The following is a 24,464-nucleotide window of genomic DNA, read 5'->3' as shown; positions in this document are numbered from 1 at the left end:
CACAGAACATTACACCCCGAGTGTCTCTTGTTGCTTCTCCCTGAACTTCAGCAAGCTTGGGTCCAGAGCAAAAGCCAGCCATGCTCCCCGTCTCTGCATGCAGCCTCTCCCAGGCAGCTCTGCACTTTCCTCCAAACGTCAGTTTTAAAAGGACACCTTTTTCCTGTGTGACATCACACCCCCTGTAACCTGGCCCCCCCTCCTCCCAGCTTCCATTATGGAACACGGAAAGCCTAAACCTGGCTTTTGTCTCTGCTCACCAGCCCCTCATGGGAGGAGGTACTGTTTGTGCCAATGGGCCATTACCTTCCTTTGTACTACATGGTGGTTCTTCTCCCCAAGCAGTTCCTTGCCAGGGAGCAGATTCAGCCTGCATTTTTACACTGCTAAGTGGTCTCTGGTGCCCAGGACTTCCCCCCAGCCCACAAATTCCTAACAGTACTTAAAGCACTTGGGACACAGGCCTGTGACATGAAAGAGTTTCTTAAAACATAGGTTTGGGAATAAGTTAAAATGGTGGTTGTCTGGAGTCTCAACACTTCACTTTGCAGTACTATATAGTGGTTGGTTTTTTATAAGGGATGAAGGACAGGCGAGCCAAGGTTCAGCGCAAGACTCAGGACTTGGGTTCCCGTCTCTCTTGCTATAGAAATCCCCTAGTAATGAACAGGGGTGGGTAACACTTCAGCTTCCTTGGGTGGGGCAGCCTCAAAGGTAATTCATGATAGGGGCTTGGCAGGCAAGTTGCGCAATCTTTTATGGCTGGATCCCTTTCCTGGAAATGGGCCCTCTCCCTGCAAACAAATATTTGCAAAGGAGTGTTTTGCTCCCAGTAAGTAAACCGATATTCCATTCATCAGAGGGCCTGACACTGCCTTCCTGGGCGTTCTGGCAACCAAGGGTCACTTAATGCGGCTGCTGTAGATTGCTTATTACAACACAAGCTTTTATGGGCTGCAGAAACTTATGGCGTGCATCCATGCATTGTCATGGTCATTCTTTAAACATTTAAACCAGATTTCCCCTTATTCTAGAAAATCCATTTGTGTTAAGATGCATTTTCTGTCTCACAAGTGGCAAAAAGCCCAACAGGCGTCAGAGTGAGCATCTTAGAACATGCCTCAGTATCCACTGCAAGGCACAGGGGTGTCCTGTTCCAAGGCACACCATGTGCAAAGCCACTGAATACGGAAACCACTTGCAGGAGGATTCCCAGGGTCAGGACCGAGGGAGGGAGGGGGCTCTGCAAAATAGACGAATAGGCATACAAACCACACCACTTCTTTTAATAACATTTCTTTATTGAATTCCGTTAAGACCCCCCCCAGTCCCTCCCCGGAACCCTCCAAGCTCTGGAACAAAAGGTGCGCAACGTTAGCTGCACCGGGTGGCAATCCTTGCGACACAGCAGGTGGGATCAACGCTTCATCACTTTGCTTTCGCTCGTCTCCGACACCACTTTGCCATCGATGATCTTGGTGGTGTGGATCTTCTGAGTAGTTTGCATGGTGCTTTCCAGTAATGCATCTTTCAGGCTGAAGAGAGACAGAAGACACAGACAATGAACATGAGACACTGCTGCCAGTTCCTTGTTACCTCCTGGGGAAATCCAGTCATCTTAAGCCAATTTAAGGTGGTTTAAGCAGCCCAACCTGAAGCCTCATGGGCCTAGGGGTCGCAAGGCCAGGACCAAGTGACAATCCATTTCGGCAAGTGTACTTGGGAGTCTAGAATTTGTCCATCATGAAAGGATGTCCTAGAACTTAAGAATAGTTAAACTAAATCTCCTCTGGCATTAGTGAGCATCACACCTTCTATCCTAATTCAGTCAAGACACACACTTTAAAAGAACATTAAGAGCCTTGCTGAAGCAGACCCAAGGCTTATCAAGTCCAGCATCCTCTCTCATCCTCATTGGCCAACCAGGTACCTACAGGAGGCCCAAAAGCAAGACAGAGTACAATAGCCCTCTCCTGCCATTGTTCCCCCATGCCTGGCAGCTGGAGGCATCGAGAGGTGTGTGTTTCTGATCCCGAAGGTAGCATATAGCCATTGTGACTAGAAGCAGTTTCCCCTCCAAAATGGGAAATGATGTTCCAGAGCTTACAGAGAAAGAGCAGGGAAAGGGCCACATACACCAGAGCTATGGTGATCTATAGAACATCTGTGTCTAGCTTGGGAGAGCCCAGATGACCAGTCCTGTGTTTTTGCCCCAGAAAGATGAAAGAATGAAAAGCTCACTTGAACTCATCTCCGCCCTCCAGCAGGGCTCTGTAGGTATTGATCTCAGCCTCCAGCTTGTCTTTGATGTTCAGCAGAGCCTGATATTCCTCTGCCTGGCGCTGGACATCGCTCCGCATCTGTGCCAGTTCGGCCTCGGTCCGCAGCAATAGCCCATTGAGGTGCTCCATCTGCATGCCGTAGCGGCTCTCCACTTCAAGGAGGTTTCCTTCCAGGTTGGCTTTCTGTAGAGAGAATAAAAAAGGGGACAGGATTGGGGATCAGGGTCATTGCTTGCTAAGCCAACAACACTTTGATTGTTCTAAGGTGGTATTTCCATCCCATACACTCCATATATTGCCTCCATTTCAGGAACAGGCTGCACCTTTGCTTTACGAAATAATTCCATGCAGAGTGCCTCTCTCTCAATACAGAACTTAAAACACTAACAAGGCACCACAAACAAGCAAGCGCTACATTACTATATTACTATGCTCAGGAACGGGGGCCCCTTTCAGCCCAAAGGCCATATTCCTTTCTGGGCAACCTTCCAAGGTGGTTACATCTGGGGGTTTGGCCAGACACTCACCCCCACCGCCACCCAGGCAAGGAACAGCTATTATCACACATTCCAGCCTGGTAAATATCACTAGAGGAGGGCAAGGTGAGGGGGCTTGGTCTGGGCAGATTCCCAAGAGCCAGGCAGAGAGGTCCAAAGGGCCACATAGCTCCCTGGACTGAGGCTCCCTACCCCTGCAATATTTGGAATGATAGGTGAAGATCATACCAGGTTGCGTAGAGACTCCAGCTCAATTTCCAGTGTTTGGACGTTGCGGCGCAACTCAGTGACAGTAGCACGGCCGGTCTCAATCTCCTTGGTATTCTGGGTGATCATGACGGTGCTCTCAGTGATCTAATGGAAAGGTGGGAAGAAATATTATTCTTCATGAGGACAGTCAGGGTTATAGTTCTGGGGACAGTAACCTCTCTCTTATTGTAAAAACCCTGAAATGCTATGGGGGCATGTCAGGATCAAGCTGCAAAAGTTATTCTGCTCACCTGCTGGCTCCAGTACTTGTCCAAATCCTCAAGGTTCTTCTGAGCCAAGGTGTCATACTGTGCCCGGATTTCAGCCATTATCTTGCCCAGATCCTGTGACTTGGGAGCATCTACTTCTACTGTCAGTCCTGAGTTGGCGATCTGGGACTGTAGCGCATTGACTTCCTAGCAAGGGAAGAGGAGGCATAAAATGAGCACAGACTCTGAAGCTGCTGTGCGTCCCAAATGTGCAAAGCCTTGATTCCATTCATGACAGGCCCCAGTCAGTATCTCCCATCAAACTATTGCTCCTGCCACCTCCATCTTGTCTCTGCCCAGTGACCACAGTAGAGGCTTACATCTTGGTGGTTCTTCTTCAGGAAGATCAGTTCTTCTTTGAGGGCCTCAATGTCACCTTCCAGCTGAAGGCGGCTCATATTGGTATCATCAATGACTTTGCGGAGGCCATTAATGTCACTCTCCACAGACTGACGAATGGCCAGCTCAGCCTCAAACCTGGGTGACAGGGAAGAAGGAATGAGGTCTTCACAATAATCAGTTTGCAAACAGATGTGCACACTGGTGATGGGGGGATTAATTCAGAGTGTAAGAAGCAGGGGTGTGCACATGCCGTGAATGATCCTAGGTAAATGCACAAAAAGTGCAGGTGAATGAAGAATTCGGCTTCTTGATTTTTATTTTGAAGTTTCTAGCCCTTATTGACTCTAAACATACGCTTGAAAACATGTAATGCCTGCTGACAGTTTAGAGGCCAAAGAGGTTGCTGGGTAAGATCTCCACTGGTTAAGGGTGGATCTTTGGTGCTTTATACTGCTCCTTGTCCCTCTTCTGGGATTAGCAAAACCAGAATAAATTCATGCATGCAAAATGCTAAATAAAATAGTGAACAAATTTTGCAGAATTGAGAGAAATTGTGCAAATTTGTTGAATGTGCATAACATATGCAGGTTGGGGGATTAATCTATTCTTGGCACAAAATTTACAGATATTTTTTTTTAAGCACTCTGGAATACTTGTGGGTCACGAGTGGGGCCTTCCAGATATTGCTGGATTACAGTGCCCATCGAGAACATTGGTTATGCTTTTGGGGGCTGGCGGGGTGGGAGTCCAACAACAGTTCTCCCACCCACTCAGTGGCTGGTTCCTTTAAACCCTGACTTTACAGGATTACCCAAAGTCTTCTCAGCCCAGTGAATGAGTTTATGCCTTCCTTTGTCTGGACAGATGCATGGCTAGCCATTGAAACCCCAGTGTCATCCAACGACTGTATGGATTTAGGCCTTCCCCACTTAAATGCCCTCCACTCTGTTTTTTGGCAGCTATGGACGGCTAAGAGGGAACGCATAGAAAGGGCCTAGCAGGTGACCCCCATCTGCCTGATATTGCTCGCCACTCAAATGGCCTCATTCCACTGGAGACAGAAATTACCAATGGAACCAGGACTCACTGAGATTGAATGCAAGGTGCTCTGGAAGCAACATCACGTAGGCAGGGATGGAGGAGACCCACTGGCCTTTGTGTTCCTCCCTTTCTGATATCTGTAGGCTTTATACATGCCTACCGCCCCATGGAAAAAGAACAGTTAGAGGCTGCTGCTTTTGCTCTAACTACGGATACCATCATCATTAATTAAATTAATATACTGCCCTTCATCCAAAGATCACAGGGCAGTTTACAACATAAAAATATGAAATGACACACATATAGAGATAGTGATACTTTACACCCCAAGGCAGTCTTTCTCAGCCTTGGATCCCCAGATGTGGGACCACAATTCACCTTATCCCTGACCATCGACCTTATTGAATTTGGATGATGAAAATTGTAGACCAACATCTGGGGAAAGGTGTTGGGAAAGATGGCTCTAAGGTCCCAAAATGATAAAATCATAGAATCAGAGTTGGAAGGGAACACGGGGGTCATCTAGTCCAACTCCCTGCAATGCAGCAATATTTTGCCCAATGTGGGACTTGAACCCATAACCCTGAGTCTCATGTTCTACAGAGATGGGCCTCTGGAGGGATCCCAGGACCAAACAGGACCAACAAGAAGAAAATCCACTCACTTTACACGGAAGTCATCAGCAGCCAACCTGGCATTGTCAATCTGCAGAACAATGCGAGCGTTATCCACTGTCTGGTCAAAGATCTGAGGACAGAGAGGAAGCACAAAACTTAGTAATTAATGCAGTGTGTGAAAGACATATACCAGCCTTTAAAAGAGTTGTCAACTGTCCAGAAAAAAGGGCACAGCCAGTCATTGCTCCTCCAACAGCAGCTTGAGCCGAATAAACTTTCAAGTTTCATCATCAAGGCAAACATCACCTGCTAAGATCTGCAAACTGGGGTGCTGTTCAAAGGAAGAGGAGCAGGGGCTGAAATAAAAGTTGGCAACCCTCATCCTTAAGCCAACTGATCTTGGAGTAAGTTGGTGTCACTCAAAAATTATTTTCCCAGCCTTATGCCAAGGACTGCCAACTTCCTCTTTGTTTCTGGTCTAGTGAAGGCTAATGCAACCTCAATCTACTGATTTCCTGCCAGCCTACACAGATCCTATTGTTTGCTTAAGCCAACACAGGTGCAATTCACCTTCCCAGTTCCCAAGGCAACAAGAGGAGGAGCGATTCTTAAAGGGACACCTCTCAAGTTAAGAAAGTGGGTGAGACAACTACCTTCTTTCCTTTGCAAGTAGAAGCACAAGGACAAAATGGTTTCCTTGCCTTCCCAACATGATGCATCCTAGCCCACCTGTAATCTCGGATGTTGATGGATCCCCAAAGCATATTCTACTTCACTGCAGTTCTGTGACTGATTCTTTAAATTCAGTGACTCTTGGCCTTTCCCTCTCTGCCTCTCATGTGAAAATGGCCCTGCTTCTTCTCTGTAGGAAATCCTGCTTGTTTAAAGAAGCCCTTTGTTCTTAGCAGGAACAGGTAACAGGGAAGGTTGTGAGGATAAGCTTTCTGGCCATTGGCTGTGCTCCAGGCAACCATACCTTAAAGTGTAAACTATGAGGGACTTAAATGTGCTCTGGTTTCACCACCATCCTGTCAGCAGCTGCCTGGAGGACATGTAAGGCTGCAAGTGTCCCATGGTGGCCCTCACAAATGCAAATGCTGCCCATGCCTGGCATAGAAGCCTGGTTTTGATTTTGTTTTTTAAGGAAACTTTCTCTCTCCTTGTGTTTTGGGGAAGGGGCATTGCTTCTGGAAATGCATCCCTCCCCCTTGAGCTTTCCCAGGAGACCTTCCCTGTACCTCTTTCATCTTCTGCACCTGCACCTGCGGCCTCTAACCCAGCCCTTTTCCCTTTTGTCCCATTCACCTGCTCTCACCAGGTGCTAAAGTCGTTTCCACTGTTATCCTTTTGTGTGCACACTTTGTTTGCTGATTGACTATACATGACTCACGAGAACAAACATATTTTTTTATAATTAATCTACCCTCAGTCATTCTTCCCAGCACACAATTGTCCTTTGAACCCAACTGCTATAGCCTCTGGGTGTTGGTTTCCCGCCTCACAAGGTTCCAGTTTCCCAGAAGTCACAGGGCATGGAGGAAATTGAAAGGTTCAGAAGCCTTTTCACCCACTGCTATGTGTGCATGTTAGGATGAAGCTTTGCATGTGGATTTTGCACGTTCATGCAGCGGTGGGGACCAGAACAAGATCTGTACATTTCAGTGCTCCCCTTATCTATAAACTGCTTATTCAAAGGATCCGCAAGTGCTAGACAACACAGCACAAACAGGTGCTGCCACACTGAAAGTGCCACTCCCCACAGACTTGGAGTGTATATCCTATGCGTGGGACTTGCCGGAGGGCACGCTTTGCACATTGAAGAGGCAAGGCAGGCATATGGGGCGGGTGGGCAAGTAAACTGCTCCCAAGCTGTAGTTTAAAATGGGAATTTCAGATGGTGTATTGCCTGCATGACAAACTATACCTACTAAGGCTGTGTAGACACCATGCATTTAAAGCTCCCCCCCAAAAATCCTGGGAATTGTAGCTTAAGGGGGCTGGGAATTGTAACTCTGTGAAGGATTCCCTGGGGGAAACAACATGCTTTAACTATATGGGGCACAGGCAATTTCTTCTTCTAACTGGTGTTTTAAAAGGCACAGGAGCTCTGTCCTCTATTGCATTTGGCCACCCCTGTAAAAGGCACAGAAACCGACTGAGGTGGCTTCTTGTCCGTGTCACATTCAAGTCCTCATTTTTGGAGTGGAGCCTCAGCTCTCAGTTTTAACTAGAACCAGGGCAGTTTTAACTAGAGCCTTAGACCCTAAACCTGTTTCGTGTTTGAAAAATGTGTATCGACCTTGGTAGCTTAGTCAGTCAAGCATGAGACTCTTGATTTCAGGGTTGTGGGTTCCAGCCCCATGTTGGGAAAAAGATTCCTTCATTGCAGGGGTTGGACTAGATGACCCTCATGGTCCCTTCCAACACTACAATTCTATGATTCGATGCCTTTTCTCACAGTGGCATGTTTTAACATGAGATATTAATTACTTGTTCACTTTGTACAGCACTGTCTCCTCCGGATGCTGTTGCTGGACTCCCAGCCAGCCAGCATGGCCAACGGCAAGTGATGATGGGATCTGTATTCTGGCAACAGCTGGAGGGTCACAAGTTCCCCTCCCCTGGTATTTTTTATTGAGCCATCTTCTTTGGCAGCATAGTACTTCCTTGTTATGACCTATGACTAAATATAAATTGTTTGACTTGTATGGGGGGGGAGGAGGTTAGTGTGTCTTTTCCTCCTGAGTAAGCCAGACTGACGCTTACTATTGGTTACCTGTTTCTTTCCTCCCTCCTTAATAAGCTTTTTGTGCCTTTACAGATGCACAACCGCCTGGATTTCTGCAGATTTTTCCTGTCCCTCTGTTCTTGCTTCTCCATGTTAGAAGAAAAGCTTCAGTTACTTTCTATGTAGTACACAACTGATCTCAGTGCAAGGGAGTATAGGCAGAGGAAAAGAAGTGGATAACTCTAGCCCCACAGACAGAAAGACAATGGGGTTTACAGGAATGAATTGGGGGGGGGAGAGTGAATCCCGCACACCCAACCTTCTTGGAAAGGACGTGCTGCAGCTGCCTGCAATTGCCAGCGTGGCAATGATTAGCCCATAGTCTGGTTCATGATTGACCTGTGTGTGCACATGCAGCTACTGAACCAGGAATCTCTCTTGGTCGTGAAACTCTTAGGAAGGAACAAGAGCTAGGTTTATGATAGGAGCAAGTGGAGTGGTTTTCTGCCTCTTTGTATGGGTTCTCTGCTACCTTCCCCGGACCTCCTGCTTCCACATGGGTCCTGTGCAGAAATTCAAAACGTGAAGCTGCATTATTGGAAACACTTCACCTGTTGAACTGTCAGGAAGCAGTTAAACAGAATACAAGAGCAGCAAATCTAGACTCGTAACAGGATACCACTGGGAACAGAGTGCTTTCCTGATGTAGACGTGTGTTCTCCTATCCAAGGATTAATTTCAAAAATTAAAATCACTGGAACTCACACTTCCATGGTACCACACTCTTAAGCTATTGAGATCTTAAATCCTATCCAAAGACCTACACGTATTGACTGAGTATACTTGGGGGCGAGAAGGGCAATCCTCACATGCCCCAAAGCACCCTTTCTGCTATTATGACAACCTGGTTTCAAGGGCTGCTGAGCTCCGGTTCATATCAAGACTGATACATACAATAGTTTTCCTATACATTCCATACAATAATATCCTCAAATTTTTTTTAAAGAAAAAACCCAAAATGGTTAACTGTTTGCACCTAGCATACCTGGTATATGAACAAGAAGGTGGGGCTTGGGATACAGAGAGGTTTCAAGGGAAGCTACCAGCTGAATTAGCAGAAAATAAATACTTTGGTGGATGAATAGCACTGCTGACCTCATGAACGGAAGCAAATTAGTGATTATCATTTCAGACTTGCTGAACCCAGAGCAAAACTATCGGCTAAGTTCCAGGCATTCTCTCTTCTCCACCATCAATTTGTGCCAATGTGGTTTTTTTTGCAGTTTGGGTTGCCAACTTTTCAAATAGTTTCTGTAGCTATGCCTTTAACAGTGGCTTGATATGCACAAATTAGCAGCGGGTATGGTTTCTCTCTATGGTTTGCTCTCTCTCGGTATATTCAAACCACTGTTAAAAACTAAGTTTCAGGGATGGTTTGAAAATCTGGCAACACAGTTTGTGGTTAACACTAGGTGGCCTCTTAGTGGCTGTCTAAAGAAAACACCGTAAGCTAGTGGGAGGGAGCTGAAGCCGAAAGCTAATGGCCTCTGGCCACATCAGACAAAGCGGGGCTTCTATATTCCATGGAGCAAAGATCCATTACTGTACTGGCCGGAAAGATGCATGTGCAAAGGGCAAATTCTAATGGGGATCAAACATGTCACTTCTGGAGAGGCACTGACTTCGTCTCCTTGACCTTCTCTGAACCTGACACCGACTGGGTTTAAACCCTACATTCTTTTCAAGGTTGGAGCTCAGCTCTGGAACATATAAAGTTATGTTATGTACGGAGAAGAAAGTGCATCGGGGCATGTGCAAGGTGCCTCCCACCCCCGGAAGAGTTCCGGCTACTTTTAACTACTCCTTGATTGTTGTTTTCTACTGAGCTACTAAGCTTGCATCTTTTAGTTTTGCAAACCTCCTCGCCGTAAACTTGGCTCACGGGCTGTGGCCTTGGCGGGGATGAAGGGCGCGAGGGGTTCTCAGCCTGCATGTGCGCTCGGAGCCCCGGCCTCTCCGGTACCGGAGGCAGGCTGCTCTCGGCGCCCCCCCCCGCCCCGCCCCGCTCACCTGATTCTTCAGGTCCTCGATGATCTCGAAGTAGCGGCTCCAGTCGCGGGTGCTGGGCCCTTTCTTCTCCAGGTGCTCTCGGATCTGGATCTCCAGCCGGCGGTTCTCGGCCTCCAGGCTGCGCACCTTCTCCAGGTAGCTGGCCAGGCGGTCGTTCAGGTCCTGCATGGTCTCCTTCTCGTTGTGGACCACGCCGGAGCCCGAGAGGGAGAGCGAGAAGCCGCTGCCTCCATAGCCGCTGCCTCCATAGCCGCCCCCGACGTAGCTGGAGCCGAGGCTGGACGACCGCGAGACGGAGATCCTCGAGCCCGAGCCGCCGGCCCCGGCATAGACGCTGGCCGCGCTGGCCACCGGCCCGAATCGCACCGAGCCCCCGACGGGCCGGTACGAGCTGGAGTAGACGCTGGACTTGGAGTAACTCATGGCGGCGGGGCGGCGGGGCAAGAGGAGGCCGACTGCGCTGCGGGCTGCAAGGGGCGAACGGCGGCGCCCGCCTCCCGTCGCGCTTTATAGTGCCGGCGGCCGCGAGGGCGGGCCTGGCCGGCGCCCACACGCCCCACCTCCGCCCGGCGCTGCGCGGAAGGGGCGGCCGGGAACCGACGCCCCCAATTCGCTTTCAAGAAGGAGCGACGGCGCTTCCACTCCGGTTTTCGCAGGAAGGAACCGAGGTGTGTCCGCGCCTTCGAAAGGCTTCGGCCATCGCATCCAAGGGCTGCTTGCTGCAAGCCGAATACGCTGGGCCAGGTGTTAAGAAGCGTCCCTTACTCCTCCGCCTCCTTACTCCCTCTCCAAAACTTACCAACCCCGAAATTTGGGACACCCTCCAAACCTTTCGTAGGGCGAACCCCGCGTTTTGTAGGACCACCCACTGAATAATTGATACATCAAACCGGGGGTCGTAGTATCAATTACTCAGGGTTTTTTTTTGGGGGGGGGAGGATCTACCACGGGTGCCAACCTGAATAAAATATTGGAGGGGGGCACATCACATGACACGCTGCACGCACACAGTTTGAATGGTAATGCCCATCAACTTTGGGGGCCAGTGCCCCCTCAGATGTTTTATTGGGGGACTGAAGACCCCTCAGTCCCAGAAGTTGGCTCCAACCGACAGAGTGCAGGGTTTTCACTACAAAACCATACAAAACTTTGGCACAAGTTTGGAGTGAATGGGACAATGTTGGGTTTCTGGGGGATACCTATGACCCCCAGTCTGTGTGTCAATTACCCATATGGGGGCCCCTACAAAACATGGGATTTGCCCTACAAAAGGTTTGAAGGGGGTCCCAAAGTTCAAGGTTCATAGTTAATGGAGCTGCATTTATTTGGTGGTCCGAATGTGTCTCCTCAGATTCAGCGCCTGGTTTAGCCTTGCTTACCGGGGAGTAAGCCTCATTAAATGCAGTAGGACATGCTTCTGAGTAGACCTGGTTAGGTATCTGCAGCTAAGGAGTAAACCCTACCCGAATCCAGAGTGGAGTCCCTAAGGCGGTTGGAAGGCGCCTTGTTCACCTCTTTCCAGCAACTCCTTCTGCCAAGCTGGTGCCAAACATCTCGCTCTGCTTTCCTTGGGGCCACATCAGGGTAAGCAGGGAAGAAAAGAAGGATGGAAGGAACATAGGATCATACAATGGGAAGGGACCCTGAGGGTCATCTAGTCCAAAAGCTCCTTTATAGCTTATTAGACCATTGGTCTATCTAGCTTAGTACTATCTGCACTGACTGGCAGCAGCTCTCCAGGGTTTCACGCCCAGCCCCACCTGGAGACGCTGGGGCTTGAACCAAGGGCCTTCTGCTCTACCGCTGATCCATGACCCTTAAAGAGAGGAATTGCTGTTTGGAAGGATCTGTGGTGATACACTGTGGTAACATTTCACAATCCTGTAAAAGCCTTTGCTGTGGGTGAGGGTGGGGCTAGGCCTGGCTGCTTCCTCCAGCGTTATCAGAGCCCCACGAGGCAGCATGGATTTCATAACCCTAAAGCTACGTTGGACTTTGTAAGGGCGTTTCTGCCCAGAAACACCCTGTGCTCTCCTGTGTTGGTTTCTTTAGCATTAAACCACCAGACCTGCCACCTGGTGTCCTCCCAAAGGCTTTCTCACTGAGTGGTCTTCAGCTGTTTGTTCTACAACAGTGATCCATGCAATGGTCACCTCCAGGCTTGACTACTGTAATTCGCTCTACGCGGGGCTGCCCTTGAAGCTGTCCCAGAAACTACAGCGGGTGCAGAATGCTGCAGCGAGGCTCCTCACGGGGTCTCTGCCATGGAAGCATATTCACCCAGTGCTCCCGGTGCAGTACAGGGTCAGATTTAAGGTGCTGGTTTTGACCTTTAAAGCCCTTCATGGCCTAGGACCCTTGTACCTACGGGAGCACCTCTCCCGGTATGCCCCACAGAGAGCCTCAAGGTCCATAAATACCTAGTGGTCCCGGGCCCTAAGGAAGTTAGATTAGCTTCAACCAGAGCCAGGGCCTTTTCAACTCTGGCTCCGGCCTGGTGGACCGCTCTGCCTCATGAGACCAGGGCCCTGCAGGATCTGATTTCTTTTCACAGGGCCTTTAAGACAGAGTTGTTCTGCCTGGCCTTTGGCTTGGAGCCAATTTGATTCCCTCCCCCTCTTTCTTTTTTCTTTTCCTTGAGGCTACATTTTAATATTTTAATGTTTCAATATTTTAATTGTTGTATTTTAATCTTGTTTTTAAATTGCATTCATTCAACTTGTTTTTATTATTGCTTGTTAGCAGCCCTGTGCCCGGCCTTGGCTGGGGAGGGCGGGGTATAAATAAAAAATATTATTATTATCGTTATTATTACAACTCCCATCATCCCCAACCATTGACCATGCTGGCTGTGATGGAAGGTAGTTGCTGTCCAGAACCTATGGAGGGCACCAGGTTGGAGGAGGCCGTTGTAGATTCTTCATCAGCAGACCTGACTTGGTGGTGAAGCAAGATTTTTCCCCTCTTGTTAGTACAGCAAATTCAGTTGTGAAGGCTGAGGTCACACATCTTCAAGCCTCCTCCAAATCTCTCCATAGAGTTTATGTAACTCAAAACAGTTACAGTGGTACCTCCGGTTGCAGACAGGATCTGTTCCGGAGCTCCAGTCGGATCCTGAGATTTTTGCAACCAGAGGTGCTTGTCCTGCACATGTGCACGGTGCGGTAGAGCACTTCTGTGCATGCGTGCACGACAAAACCCAGAAAAATACTTCCAGGTTTGCCGCATGCGTATCCTGAAGGATACATAACCAGAGGTGCTCGTAAGTAGAGGTACCACTGTATTTTCCATTTTGATTCAACTCTCATCTCCAGATTCACTGGATCACTCTCAGATGCATCTCCCAGTACCTAATTTTGAGGACAAATCCTGCATTCTATACTGCAGCTCAGTTAATACAGAAAAAGAATGTGAACTAATTCCTTTGAGCACACGCAGAGTGCTTTTCCCAAGGAGGGCTTCAGGCTTTTGTGGACTTGTGATACTACTGTATGTAGACCTCCTCAAGCCCGCATTCACTCTGCCCACCCATAGTGGGACTTTCACCTGGGCATCTCGAAAAAGGAGGACCAAAGAAGGTACAGATTGATGAAACTTTTTTAGGAACAATTACTATAATTAAGTAAAATTATCGTTGGGAAGACTGTGGCTAGATGATGTGTAGGCCGTTTCCGAGCACAATTCAAAGTGTTGGTGCTGACCTTTAAAGCCCTAAACAGCCTCAGCCCAGTATTCCTGAAGGAGCGTCTCCACCCCCATCATTCAGCCTGGACACTGAGGTCCAGCTCCGAGGGTCTTCTGGTGGTTCCCTCACTGCAAGAAGTGAAATTACAGGGAACCAGGCAGAGGGCCTTCTCGGTGGTGGCGCCCGCCCTGTGGAATGCCCTCCCAGCAGATGTCAAGGAAATAAACAACTATCTGATGTTTAGAAGACACTTTAATTATATTTTTAATCTTTTGTTGGAAGCCACCCAGAGTGGCTGGGGAAACCCAGCTAGATGGATGGGGTTTTTTTTATTTATTTATTTATTTATTTATTTATTTATTTATTTATTTATTTATTTTAGGCCTGCTCAGGCTTCTCTCCAGGTGCAATGCTAGCTGTTGATGGGCAAGTGCAAATGCCACACATCTGATCTTTCCCTTGATCTTTACAGGTTTCTTTATTTTTGAACCGGTCTTGGATCAGATTGCCCTTCAAACACTGCCCTTCAAACACTGCATATGTAAAGCATTATTCCCATTTATTGCATTTTCAATACTGCCCTTTCTCCAGAAGGAGCCCAAGGCCGCCTAAGCTCATGGTAGGGCTACCAGGGCAGAGGGAGAGGAGGAGATGGGCGGGGCAGCAGGGGGTACTCCAGGCAGCGTACTTGGGGCTGATGCGAGTTGTAATCTGAAGCAACTGGAGAATGCTGGGCTGGCAAAGCTAAGAACAAAGACACGAGAGGAGCCTGCTGGATCAGGCCAGTGGCCCCTCCAGGCCAGCATCCTGCTCTCACCCTGGCCAACCAGATGCCAGTGGGACACCTACAAGCAGGATCCAAGCACCAGAGCCCTCTCCCCTCCTGTGGTTTCCAGTGACTGGTACTCAGAAGAATTGCTGCCTCCAGCTGTGGGGGCAGAGCAGAACCATCGTGGCTGGGAGCCATGAATTTGTCTAGTCTTCTTTTAAAGCCCTCTGAGTTGGTGGCCCTCACTGCCTCCTGTGGGAGGGAGTTCCATAGTTTAACGATATGCGTGTGGAGAAGCACTATCCCTTAGCACTGCCTATGATTAGGAGATGCCAGTAGGTTTTTTTTAAAAAATAATGTGTACAGTTGTTGGCAGCTAGCCAAATGCTTCTGGGAAGCCTGTGAGCGCAGTAGGAGAGCATCTCGCTGCCCCATCATTGTCCCCATCACCTGATGTTCAAAGGTGTGCTGCCTCTGAAGGTGGGGATTCCATCCAGCAGTCAAGGGGCCCGTCCAGAAGACAGATTTATTGTGCATTCTTCCCCACTTGCTTGTACAAAGTTTACGTGGAGGTTAGATTATATCTGGCCTTTGTCGAGCATTTCTTCCGGTCCGTTTGTTGGGAGACTGTGTTGGGAGTCCCTTTTTCCAAGAAAGTGCACTTGTCATGCTAGTGTGGCAGAGCACTTTAATCCACTTTAATTGCACTAATTAAATTTCCCGGTATGTGCTTGAATCCCTTCTGCAAAATGCTGATAATCTGGAGGTGCCCATAGCCAGATATCTTCATACATGGGCAGCCACTGGGGCAAGCACTGTCCCAGAAAGAGGTGACAGCTGAGTGCCATTTTGATGGTAGTTTGCCATTTTCTCCCTACCCCCCCCTTTAAACTCCCTGACTCTTTTTGCCTTGTGGAACTTTCTCATTGGCTCTTCCATTGTGGCATGTCAGCCTATGAGAACCTGAATGGGGAGTTTCTCTGACTGGAAACTTCAGCTGCCCACTGTTTATTGATTCCAGTGAGGACTGAATGTACAGATTGAGAGAGGCCTTATAATTGCTCCTGAATTTATGGCACTGCACAAAGCCATAACACATCACAACTAGGGATCTTAAATGGGCCATTGACAACATACCTGTCTTTGTTAAGCCAGTGAATTGTCTTAATTTTTTGCTACGTACCCAGTTCAGTATTTTCTTGTGTAACAAACCTATTTTCATGCTTTTGGCTATGAAATGCTCTTGTTACCTACCAGAACCATTACATATCCTCAGCATTGCACAGGATTATATTGTCTGTGCCCTCTAGGTTTTTTTTGTGTGTGTTTTGCTTCTAGTTCTTAATGCATGTCAACCTGTTGGTGCACCTACCGTAATGCTCTGGATAGGAATTCTTTTCGCCATGGACTATTTTTAACTGTCCCTTCTACACCTGTGCATTAACAAACAGCTTCACCTGCAGGCAATAGAATGTATCTCCATGTTGCAAAAAGCTTCAGCTGCCAATTACTGTAGCTCAGGCTGTTCTTAAAGGCACAGGAGCAGGGTGGTCCATTTTTTTTCCTGGTCAGTTGGCAACCGTATTTGAGAAAAGACTCCAATCATATGCTTCTTTAAAATGGCCTGCTGTCAGGTCCCATTCATATAAATGTAATTCCTCCCCCACATCCTACTCTTGGCAATTGGGATGTGGGTGGAGAGATGGAAAGAATCTGTGGGCCTGATTTGCCCCAAGGACCGCTGTTGCTGATTCCTTATCAAATAGGAAAAAAATGTTATTATTTGGGTATTGTAAGAAAAGAAGGTTCTGTGCAACCAGCGGAAGGGAGGGATTGAAGGTGCCAAGGGAATTTAAATTATTTAAAGCTTTGAATATTTATTTAAGTAAAATTAAAATAAGGAAAGACCCTTACCTAAGCTCTTGGAGGAGAGCAGATGACTCGGTGGCTTGACTCTGTTTAAGCAGCATCATATGCGCAAGTCTCTTTTTCGAATGGTATCAGTATTAACGGAGAGGCCAGAAGCAATGTTGGTTTGCAGTCCCTCAATAAAGAACTACTTTACTACTATGCATTGGTCACTACTACCCATTGGCAACCTGAGTCTCTCGAGATGTCCTTGGACTCCAGCTCCCCAAAGCCCAAGCCGGCATGTGGTCCAGGATCATGGGAACTGTAGTCTGATAACATCAGCGCCACAAGTTCTCTATCCCTGGGACAAGACAAGTTTAACTATTAGTCGGTCTTAATAGCTGACCCAGATGTTAGGCCAATGATGACTATGGGTGACCAATAGGAGGATGGTTGATCCTGCCTCTTGGCTTCAACACTTGCCGGCCATTTTTGTTGTGCAATCGGAAGAGAAATTGGGAAGGAAGATTCTCCCAAGGTCTGCCAAATGGGCAGCTAGGCATAAGTGGGCAGGACATTGTGAGAGGTATGTGAGAGGTATGTGAGAGGTACAGTGGTACCTTGGGTTACAGACGCTTCAGGATGAGAACAGAAATTATGCGGGGGGCCACTAGGGGCGCATTGGAAGATGGCCGACAATACCATTTCTCCAACCCACACGGGGTAATTAAGAGTCTGTTATGGGAGTAGGCAGCCTCCCTTGTTGCCCCAAGGAAATGGGGTACACTGCCCTTGTCTGCTGTGCCCATAAATCACCCCCTAATTCGAAAGAAGGGGGTGAGGGCCCTAGGCAGAATGCCCCCGTGTGGATCTCGGCTCTCTGATCGCGCACTAGCTGCAGCAATTTGGAATAATTAATTACAAAAGAAGCAAATGCACATATTTCAAGTGAAGAAGGGGAGTGAAGTCTGCTAATTTAAGTGACCTCTGCGAAAGAAGACAACGGGCTGGAGAAACAGGAATATTTTACGATGAAGATACACCAAAGGCTGGGTATGTTGACAACGGGACTGAATGGGGGGGGGAACCTTTTTTACTTTCCTTCTATGTGATTTACAAGAACCCCTCCTCATTAGAATCGTCGGTTGAACTGACCCAAGCAGGATGATTAAGGTCTGTGTGGAGATAAACTTTAACCAAAAGTATGCTTTATGGAGATCGAGAAGCAATAAGAGCTTTTGGAATGGCACAGCAATTAATTCGGAGTCGCCATCTTGCCAAAGGATTTATAGCCGGGAGGAGAAACGGACCTGTTTTCAGACTGCATTCCTGGTGAATCTCCTCAGAGGTTTTGAGAAAGGAGGCAGATTGGTGAAGATTAATGACGCTAAGACTGTTTTGATGTATGGAAGTGATGTTATATGGAAAACGTCTGGATATGGCTGCTGGACAAAAAATAATAATATCCATGCAGGATTACAAACTGTTCTAACCAGCTTGCGGAGACTATCAGAGGTCACAAAGAGAAAGGAAAAATATGTGAAAATAACAACAAGAGATGTGGAAAAATAATAAGAAAGGACTGGATAGTACTGTGAACATCATAAGGTTAGATTTGGGGACATTAAAACAGCAGTAAGAAGTAAGAAGTTGATTGGATCCCCTTCGGAACTTGAAATATGGGTACCCCCAACAAAAATTTAAAATTCGGCTGTGTAATTTGGAATTTATGTAATTTGGTTTGATTTGATGTGATTGGTCGGTTAATAAAAAATTATTCTTAAAAAAAGAGAACAGAAATTGTGCTCCGGTTGCCATGGCAGCAGTGGGAGGCCCCATTAGCTGAAGTGGTAAGTAAAGGTAAAGGTACCCCTGCCCGTACGGGCCAGTCTTGACAGACTCTGGGGTTGTGCGCCCATCTCACTCAAGAGGCCAGGGGCCAGCGCTGTCCGGAGACACTTCCGGGTCACGTGGCCAGCGTGACATCGCTGCTCTGGCCAGAGCCAGAGCCAGAGCCGCACACGGAAACGCCGTTTACCTTCCCGCTGGTAAGCGGTCCCTATTTATCTACTTGCACCCGGAGGTGCTTTCGAACTGCTAGGTTGGCAGGCGCTGGGACCGAAGTGGTACCTCTGGTTAAAAACAGTTTCAGGTTAAGAATGGACCTCCAGAATGAATTAAGTTCTTAACCCGAGGTACCATTGTATATTTTTTATCAGCCAACTTGTTAAGTGTAGGTGACTAGTAATTTTACAAACCTTTATCATGTCTACTCAGAACTACTAGTTGCAACCTTGCAAGTCTTGCTTCGTGAGGAAAATGTTCCACATGCTATCTCACCTCTCTGATCTCCCCCCTCTGGAAGTCAGCAAGAAAGTGGTTGAGCACAAACCTTGAAGATGGGGAAACACGAAGCCCTGTCCTTATTCTGAGAAGGTTAATGTTCTTGTAAACCATTGTGAGATTTACTTGACATACAGATAAGGCCTGAGAGTTTTAAACAATGTAGAAAATTCATTAGTCAAAGATTGAGATGGGAGATGGGGATCCACTTACACCTGATCCCTAGTGGAAATGTATCCTCTTCTGATAACATTGTAGTGAATAGTTGAAGAGGATTCCCCAAACAATAGATAACTCTACTGGTATCTTTTAATCTGGGGAACCCCATACCGTCATTAAATAAAGGCCATAGCCATAAAATTGGTTAACAGCAGGGAAGTTAACTGATTGTGTCAGATGTTGGCAATGAGGACCCCTGTATCTGGCTTCTCAAGGCTCCCTCCCCCCCCCAAGTGGTGGCACGTGGATCAGTTGTCACGGAGAATGGGCCAATCTGTCCATTCCAGTTCTCTGTCTTTCTCATTTCCCCCCATTATTAAATTCAATTCTCCAAAAATCCTCATGATTTTTCATCAGCATTTTAGTGCAGATTCCTCCTAATAACCATGTAGTCATACGCAGCTTTGTCCAACAGATACATTTTTGCTAGCAGTTCCCCCTAATAGAATACTTTTTTGTATGTTATTTTCATGAATATATTTGTGTTTTTAGGCATGTTTCCCCACCTCATATGTATGCATTTTGTACATAGCATTTGGTTTGAGAACTACATCGTAAAATTTGGAGAAGTGTGAATTTCAAAAGATACCTGTTTCACTTCGTGAAGTGCAATTTAGATGGTTGCTCATTAAAATGTAAACAAAATCCCTAGTCCTGCCAAAGTATATGTGGAGCAGTCATCACCTTCACCAACTTGCCTGTTTAGCTGAATCTACCTTTGTGAAAAGGAGACCTGTTGAGCAATGCTGTGGCCAATACTTAACTTTTCTCAAGAACTGTGCCCCACAGCTCAGGGACAGAGCACACCTTTTTACATCCTTGGCTTAATCTCTGGCATCTTCAGACAAAAGATCTAAGACTTCAGGGCTGGAGAGAACATGGGCCTGAGTCAGTATCAGGCAGGTACAACTTCTCTCAAAGCTCCTAGCAAGAGGTACATTTTTGGATGTTTCTAGTATTTACAGGGGCCTGAAGCCAAACACAAAGCCCTGCCCCCTCCCAATCCATGAATAAAATCTGACTGGGACAGCAGTAAAATCTTCCTTCCACCATACCTGAGGGTATCTGGCAAGCTTGAGGGACAGAGGGCAGGCCATGGGGCAGACACAGCTCTGCCCTCCAACACCTCACAGTTGCTCCTTGCCCACCAGGCTCTACTGCATGCAGCAGCCGCCATACATTTAAAGCGCATGACTTTCCCTCAAGAATCCTGGGAACAGTAGTTTGTTAAGGGTGCTGGGAACTGAAGTTCTGTGAGAAGGAGTAAACTACAGTTCCCAGGATTCTTTGGGGAAAGCCAAGCCTGTTAAATGTTCAGTGTGTATGTTGGATCTGCATAATGTAGGCCAACCCTGTGTTAAACTTCATGTGTATCAAAATGGTGATATATAACATCATTGGGTGGAACCAGAGCCAATAGTGGGTCTTTTTCTTGCGTTCTCCCACTTTTTTTCTGTCTCCCCTCTTGCCTCCCTATGTTGCTGGGGGATGGACAGATCATTCTTCTAAGAAATCTCATCTGACTGCTCGCAGGGGGCTTCTTCCGCCTGCTAGCCTTCCATATGTTTTGACTCCCCCCCAGGTTCTCCCTTTCTTTCCCCTGTGCCTTTGGCCTCTCCCTCTGGCTCCCTCCACCCCCTTGAAAATAAGTTTGAGGGCCACATGAAATTAAGCTAAGGGCCACACACAGACTCTGAGTTGCAGGTTCCCCTGAGGTATCACTAATGCCTTTGCAGTTTTGCTGTCAGGTGTCAGTGAGAGAGTGAGTCCCAAGTATCTTTCTCTAGAGCAGGGATGGAGATCTGTGGCCCTCTAGAAGTTGTTGGGCTCCAACTCCTATCAGCCCCAGAGAGCGTGGCCAATGGTCAGGGGCAATGGGCGTTGGGGTCCAGCGGCACCTGCGGGGCCATAGATGTTCCCCATCCCTGCTGTCGAGGGAGCCTTGCTCACTTGGCGCATCTTTTTCTTGACTTCTGTGGGCTGCCACACCCCACCTGCGGAATGTAGCTGTTTGAAGGAAGGAAGCGCTCCAAGCAGTGTGGTCCCACCCTCTGTCCTGCCCTGAGGAGCAACATGCTGATAAGCAGGAGGCTGTGCTGTGCGCACGTACAATCCTGCTGGTCCTCCAGTTCAGCAGGAAGCCCACACCTTTTGTCTGCCATGGGGCCCACCGCATTCCTGGTTTATCACAAAGGCATCAGATGGAGAGACATGGCCCTACACCAAGACACCCACATCTCTCCCCTCCCCCCGCCCACCCACACGGTGCTCTGTTCACCTTTTGTAGGGACAACACTGCCAATTGTCACTGGAGTACAAAAGGTCACAGGCCAATACACCCAGGTCCTTGCATGCAGGGGTGAGCCACTCAGGTCTCATCTTCAGGGATCATTGTGGGTGCACGGAGAGGTCGCTTTACAAGGCACTTCTGGGCTAATTGCAAACTCCAGCCCATTCCTGCTCCAGGGGTTGGTTACCTCCTTAGCTGTCTCTTTGATCTCTTCTGTGGAGGAGGTATTAGGGCCATCAGTTCAAAATGACAGGCAGAAGCATCACCTCCAGCTTTTGCAGCAGTATTTATTTACCATGTCCTCCCTCAAACAGCAAACCTTCAGGCCCTATGCTGAGCCTTCAAACAGGGAAACTCCCAGGCAAAGTAGGGTTTTTTCTTGCATAATCGAGGGACTCCCGAGGTATGTGTGGAATATGGACTTTTAATTAAAAGAAAAGGAAGAAAAAATGAAACCAAATTAGCTCATTGGCCTCTAGGAGCCATGGGCAGTTGAATGTCAGATTAGCAGGGAAGGCAACCAGGGGAGCAATATCTTTTGGAGTGAATACTGTGGATCCCCATCATATGCTCAGCCTGTATATATGTGTAAATCAGGAGTGAGGCATCTGTGGTCCTTCAGGTCTTGGTGGACTCCAGCTCCCATTAGCCTTGGCCAGCTTGGCCAATGGTTAGGGATGATGGGAGATGAAGTCCAGCAACGTCTGAAGGGTGACAAGTTCCCCACCCCTGGTATATATAAACCTTTTAATATAAGGTTTATATACACCAGAGGTGGAGAACACCCTGGGCTCTTTTGGGAGGAAGGGTGGAGTATAAATTTAATTAACATATTACCCAAATGCCATAAGTCACCAGTGATCGCATTCAAAGGGAACCAACCCAGGATATGCATTGGAACTCCTGAGGTCCCGTTAGATATTAGCTTCCTTGTAACCGTATCATTATCTTCATCTTCTTAACACAAAGTGGGCAGGCATTAGATATCTCAGTTTGGGTGCGAAAATGTCTTGGGCTGGGGTGAGGATGTGCTACTCAGGAGAAGGACAGGAACTGGCAGCAAAACCATTGTTGTAATGTGGAGGCTGGTGTTTTATGTATTGATCTGATTGTTCCCATTTTTATTGGTTGTAAGTTTTTTGTAAGTTTTTTGACTGGGTTGTAAGTCACTCAGAGATTGCCCTGTGATAGGCAACTGACTGACGATATTGTGGTTTCACAATTTTTTTATTCTTTTTGAGTATTTATTGCTGTCATCTGCACTGAGCTCACTTGACAATGATAATAAGCAAGCAAGCAAACAAACAAAACCCCCTCGGATTTGCTAAGCCCTCTCCAAGGTGACCTGGCTGGGGTAGAACTGGTTTTCTTCTTTGGGATGCAAGAACTGAGACACATGAAGCAATAAGGAAGAAAAGTTAACACCTGAGTGTGTGCAGAATGCTTTCCCCTCACCATCAAGTCATCAAAGACGTTTTCATACATTTATTTACTTATTTTCATTTATTATTGCATTTGAATCCCACCTTTCCTCTAAGGAGTTCAAGGTGGTGTACATTAAGGTTACCAGACGTCCCTGTTCCCCGGGGACAGTCCCCGGATTTACAAACCAGTTCCCATACAAAATCCATTGAAGTTGAAAAATGTCCCCGGATTCATTGGAAAAAATCTGGTAACCTCAGTGTACATGCTTCTCCTCCTCCTCATCTTCTCCTCACAACAACCTTGCAAGGTAGTTTAGGCTGAGGCACAGCCCCAGTCTTCCCTGGCTGGAGTCGATGGATTTTTTTGTCCAACATCATTTGGAGGGCCAATAGTGAACTACCCCTTCCTTGCCTCCACATTTTAGACCTTTTGCCTCTCCCTTTAGAGACTGAGCACAGCACGGCTCTATATTGCATAAGGTGCTCCACCATGAGAACCAACACAGGAAGCAGAAGCTGATAAGCTTATCAGTTATGACATACTAGATGGGAGAACTCACCTTGAGGGTGTGCCCCATAGAAAGGGACTAGAGCTGAAACGAGGGTTTGTGAATGGGGCCTTAATTTTGTGTGCGCCTGTGTGTGGACTTGCACTCCAGTCGGAGTGGGTGGCTGGGGGGGGGGAGGAGTGGGGAGTGGTTGTCAGAGTTGGCAAACGGAGCAAGCAGGGGTAACAACCCCTAGTAACGCACAAAAATAAAGCCCAACCAATCAAGAAAACAGAGCAAGAATAATAATCACAACAGCATCAAAACATACAAAATTGTCCAGCGCTAGAGAAGAACAAAATGAGAAAAATTTAAGGGCAGCATCCAATACCACTAAAAAGCACAGTACAGAGGAGTGGTCTTTACCTTCTGCCTGGAAACTCTGCTACAGGAGGAAAGTAGAGCCAAAGCAATCTGGGTCCCATCACTGAGGAGGCCTCTGCACACGTCCTTGCACCCTGCACTTCACACGACAAGTGCGAAAAGTCTCCTGAAGATCTCAGAAGTTCATACGGGAGAGAGTGGAAACAAATCAGGGGGATTAAAATCACAAAAATGTTTGGGAAGGGCCGAGGCTCAGGAGCAGAGAATCTGCTTTGTGTGTAGAAGGTTCCAGGTTCAGTTGCTGGGTTGGGCTGGGAGAGTGACCCCCGCCTGAAACCTAGGAGAGCCCTTGCAGACAATTCTGAGCTAGGGGGACCAGCTTCCTATGTTCCTGTAAGTTTAACATACCAGGCCAGCTTCCATGGGCCAGACTCCTCTTTGCCTGATGCATGAAGTGGTTGTCCTAATGGACAGTAGGGCTGGTTCTAAGTTAACCCCCTCCCAATGTTCCCCTTATATTATTGGCCCTCTCCAATGTTGGTGTCCTTACCTGGTGGTGATGGAGGAATCAGTAGGGGCAGTGCTGTGATTTGTGCCAGCTTGCTGCAAGCCGCCCAGCCATTTTAAATTTCCCACAATGCATCTGAGGTAGCCTCTCTCCAAGGCGTGTGGGGACTTTGAATGGCAGGGGCTGCAGATGTCAGCGGCAGGTTCTTCTGGGACACTGGGGCTTCCACCAGCAGCTCCCTGAGAATACTGCTTGTTGATGCAGGTCCTGGCGAGTGTACATATACATATATATCTCCTGAGTACAGAGATTAGAAGGGGAGTGGAAAATGTGTGCATTTCTAAGCCAAGTAAAGCCAAAAGGTCGAGCAATACAAGTCATAGCAATAGGTGTGTCACACTACTGTGC

At 47.7% G+C, this 24,464-nt stretch overlaps 1 protein-coding gene and 1 long non-coding RNA gene across 2 annotated transcripts; both read right to left on the bottom strand.

Annotated features, from left to right (window-relative positions):
- Nucleotides 1–1,280: 1,280 nt before the first annotated feature.
- Nucleotides 1,281–10,540, bottom strand: KRT18 (keratin 18). The gene is made up of 7 exons (XM_079964295.1): nucleotides 10,096–10,540; nucleotides 5,345–5,427; nucleotides 3,618–3,774; nucleotides 3,280–3,444; nucleotides 3,008–3,133; nucleotides 2,242–2,465; nucleotides 1,281–1,535 (listed from the first exon to the last, which is right to left on the bottom strand). Exons 1-7 carry the CDS (start codon nucleotides 10,516–10,518, stop codon nucleotides 1,418–1,420), a joined length of 1,296 nt encoding a protein of 431 aa, XP_079820421.1. The 5' UTR covers nucleotides 10,519–10,540; the 3' UTR covers nucleotides 1,281–1,417.
- A 10,979-nt stretch (nucleotides 10,541–21,519) lies between these two features.
- On the bottom strand, nucleotides 21,520–24,436 carry LOC307211431. Its single transcript, XR_013836449.1, has 3 exons — nucleotides 24,099–24,436; nucleotides 23,591–23,714; nucleotides 21,520–21,673 (listed from the first exon to the last, which is right to left on the bottom strand). It is a non-coding gene; the product is annotated as an uncharacterized lncRNA (long non-coding RNA).
- Nucleotides 24,437–24,464: the final 28 nt, after the last annotated feature.

The sequence above is a fragment of the Podarcis cretensis genome, assembly GCF_951804945.1.
Source record: "Podarcis cretensis genome assembly, chromosome: 2".
NCBI lineage: Eukaryota > Metazoa > Chordata > Lepidosauria > Squamata > Lacertidae > Podarcis > Podarcis cretensis.
Note: the sequence above shows the minus strand (reverse complement) of the source record. Positions and strands in the feature narration are given on the sequence as shown.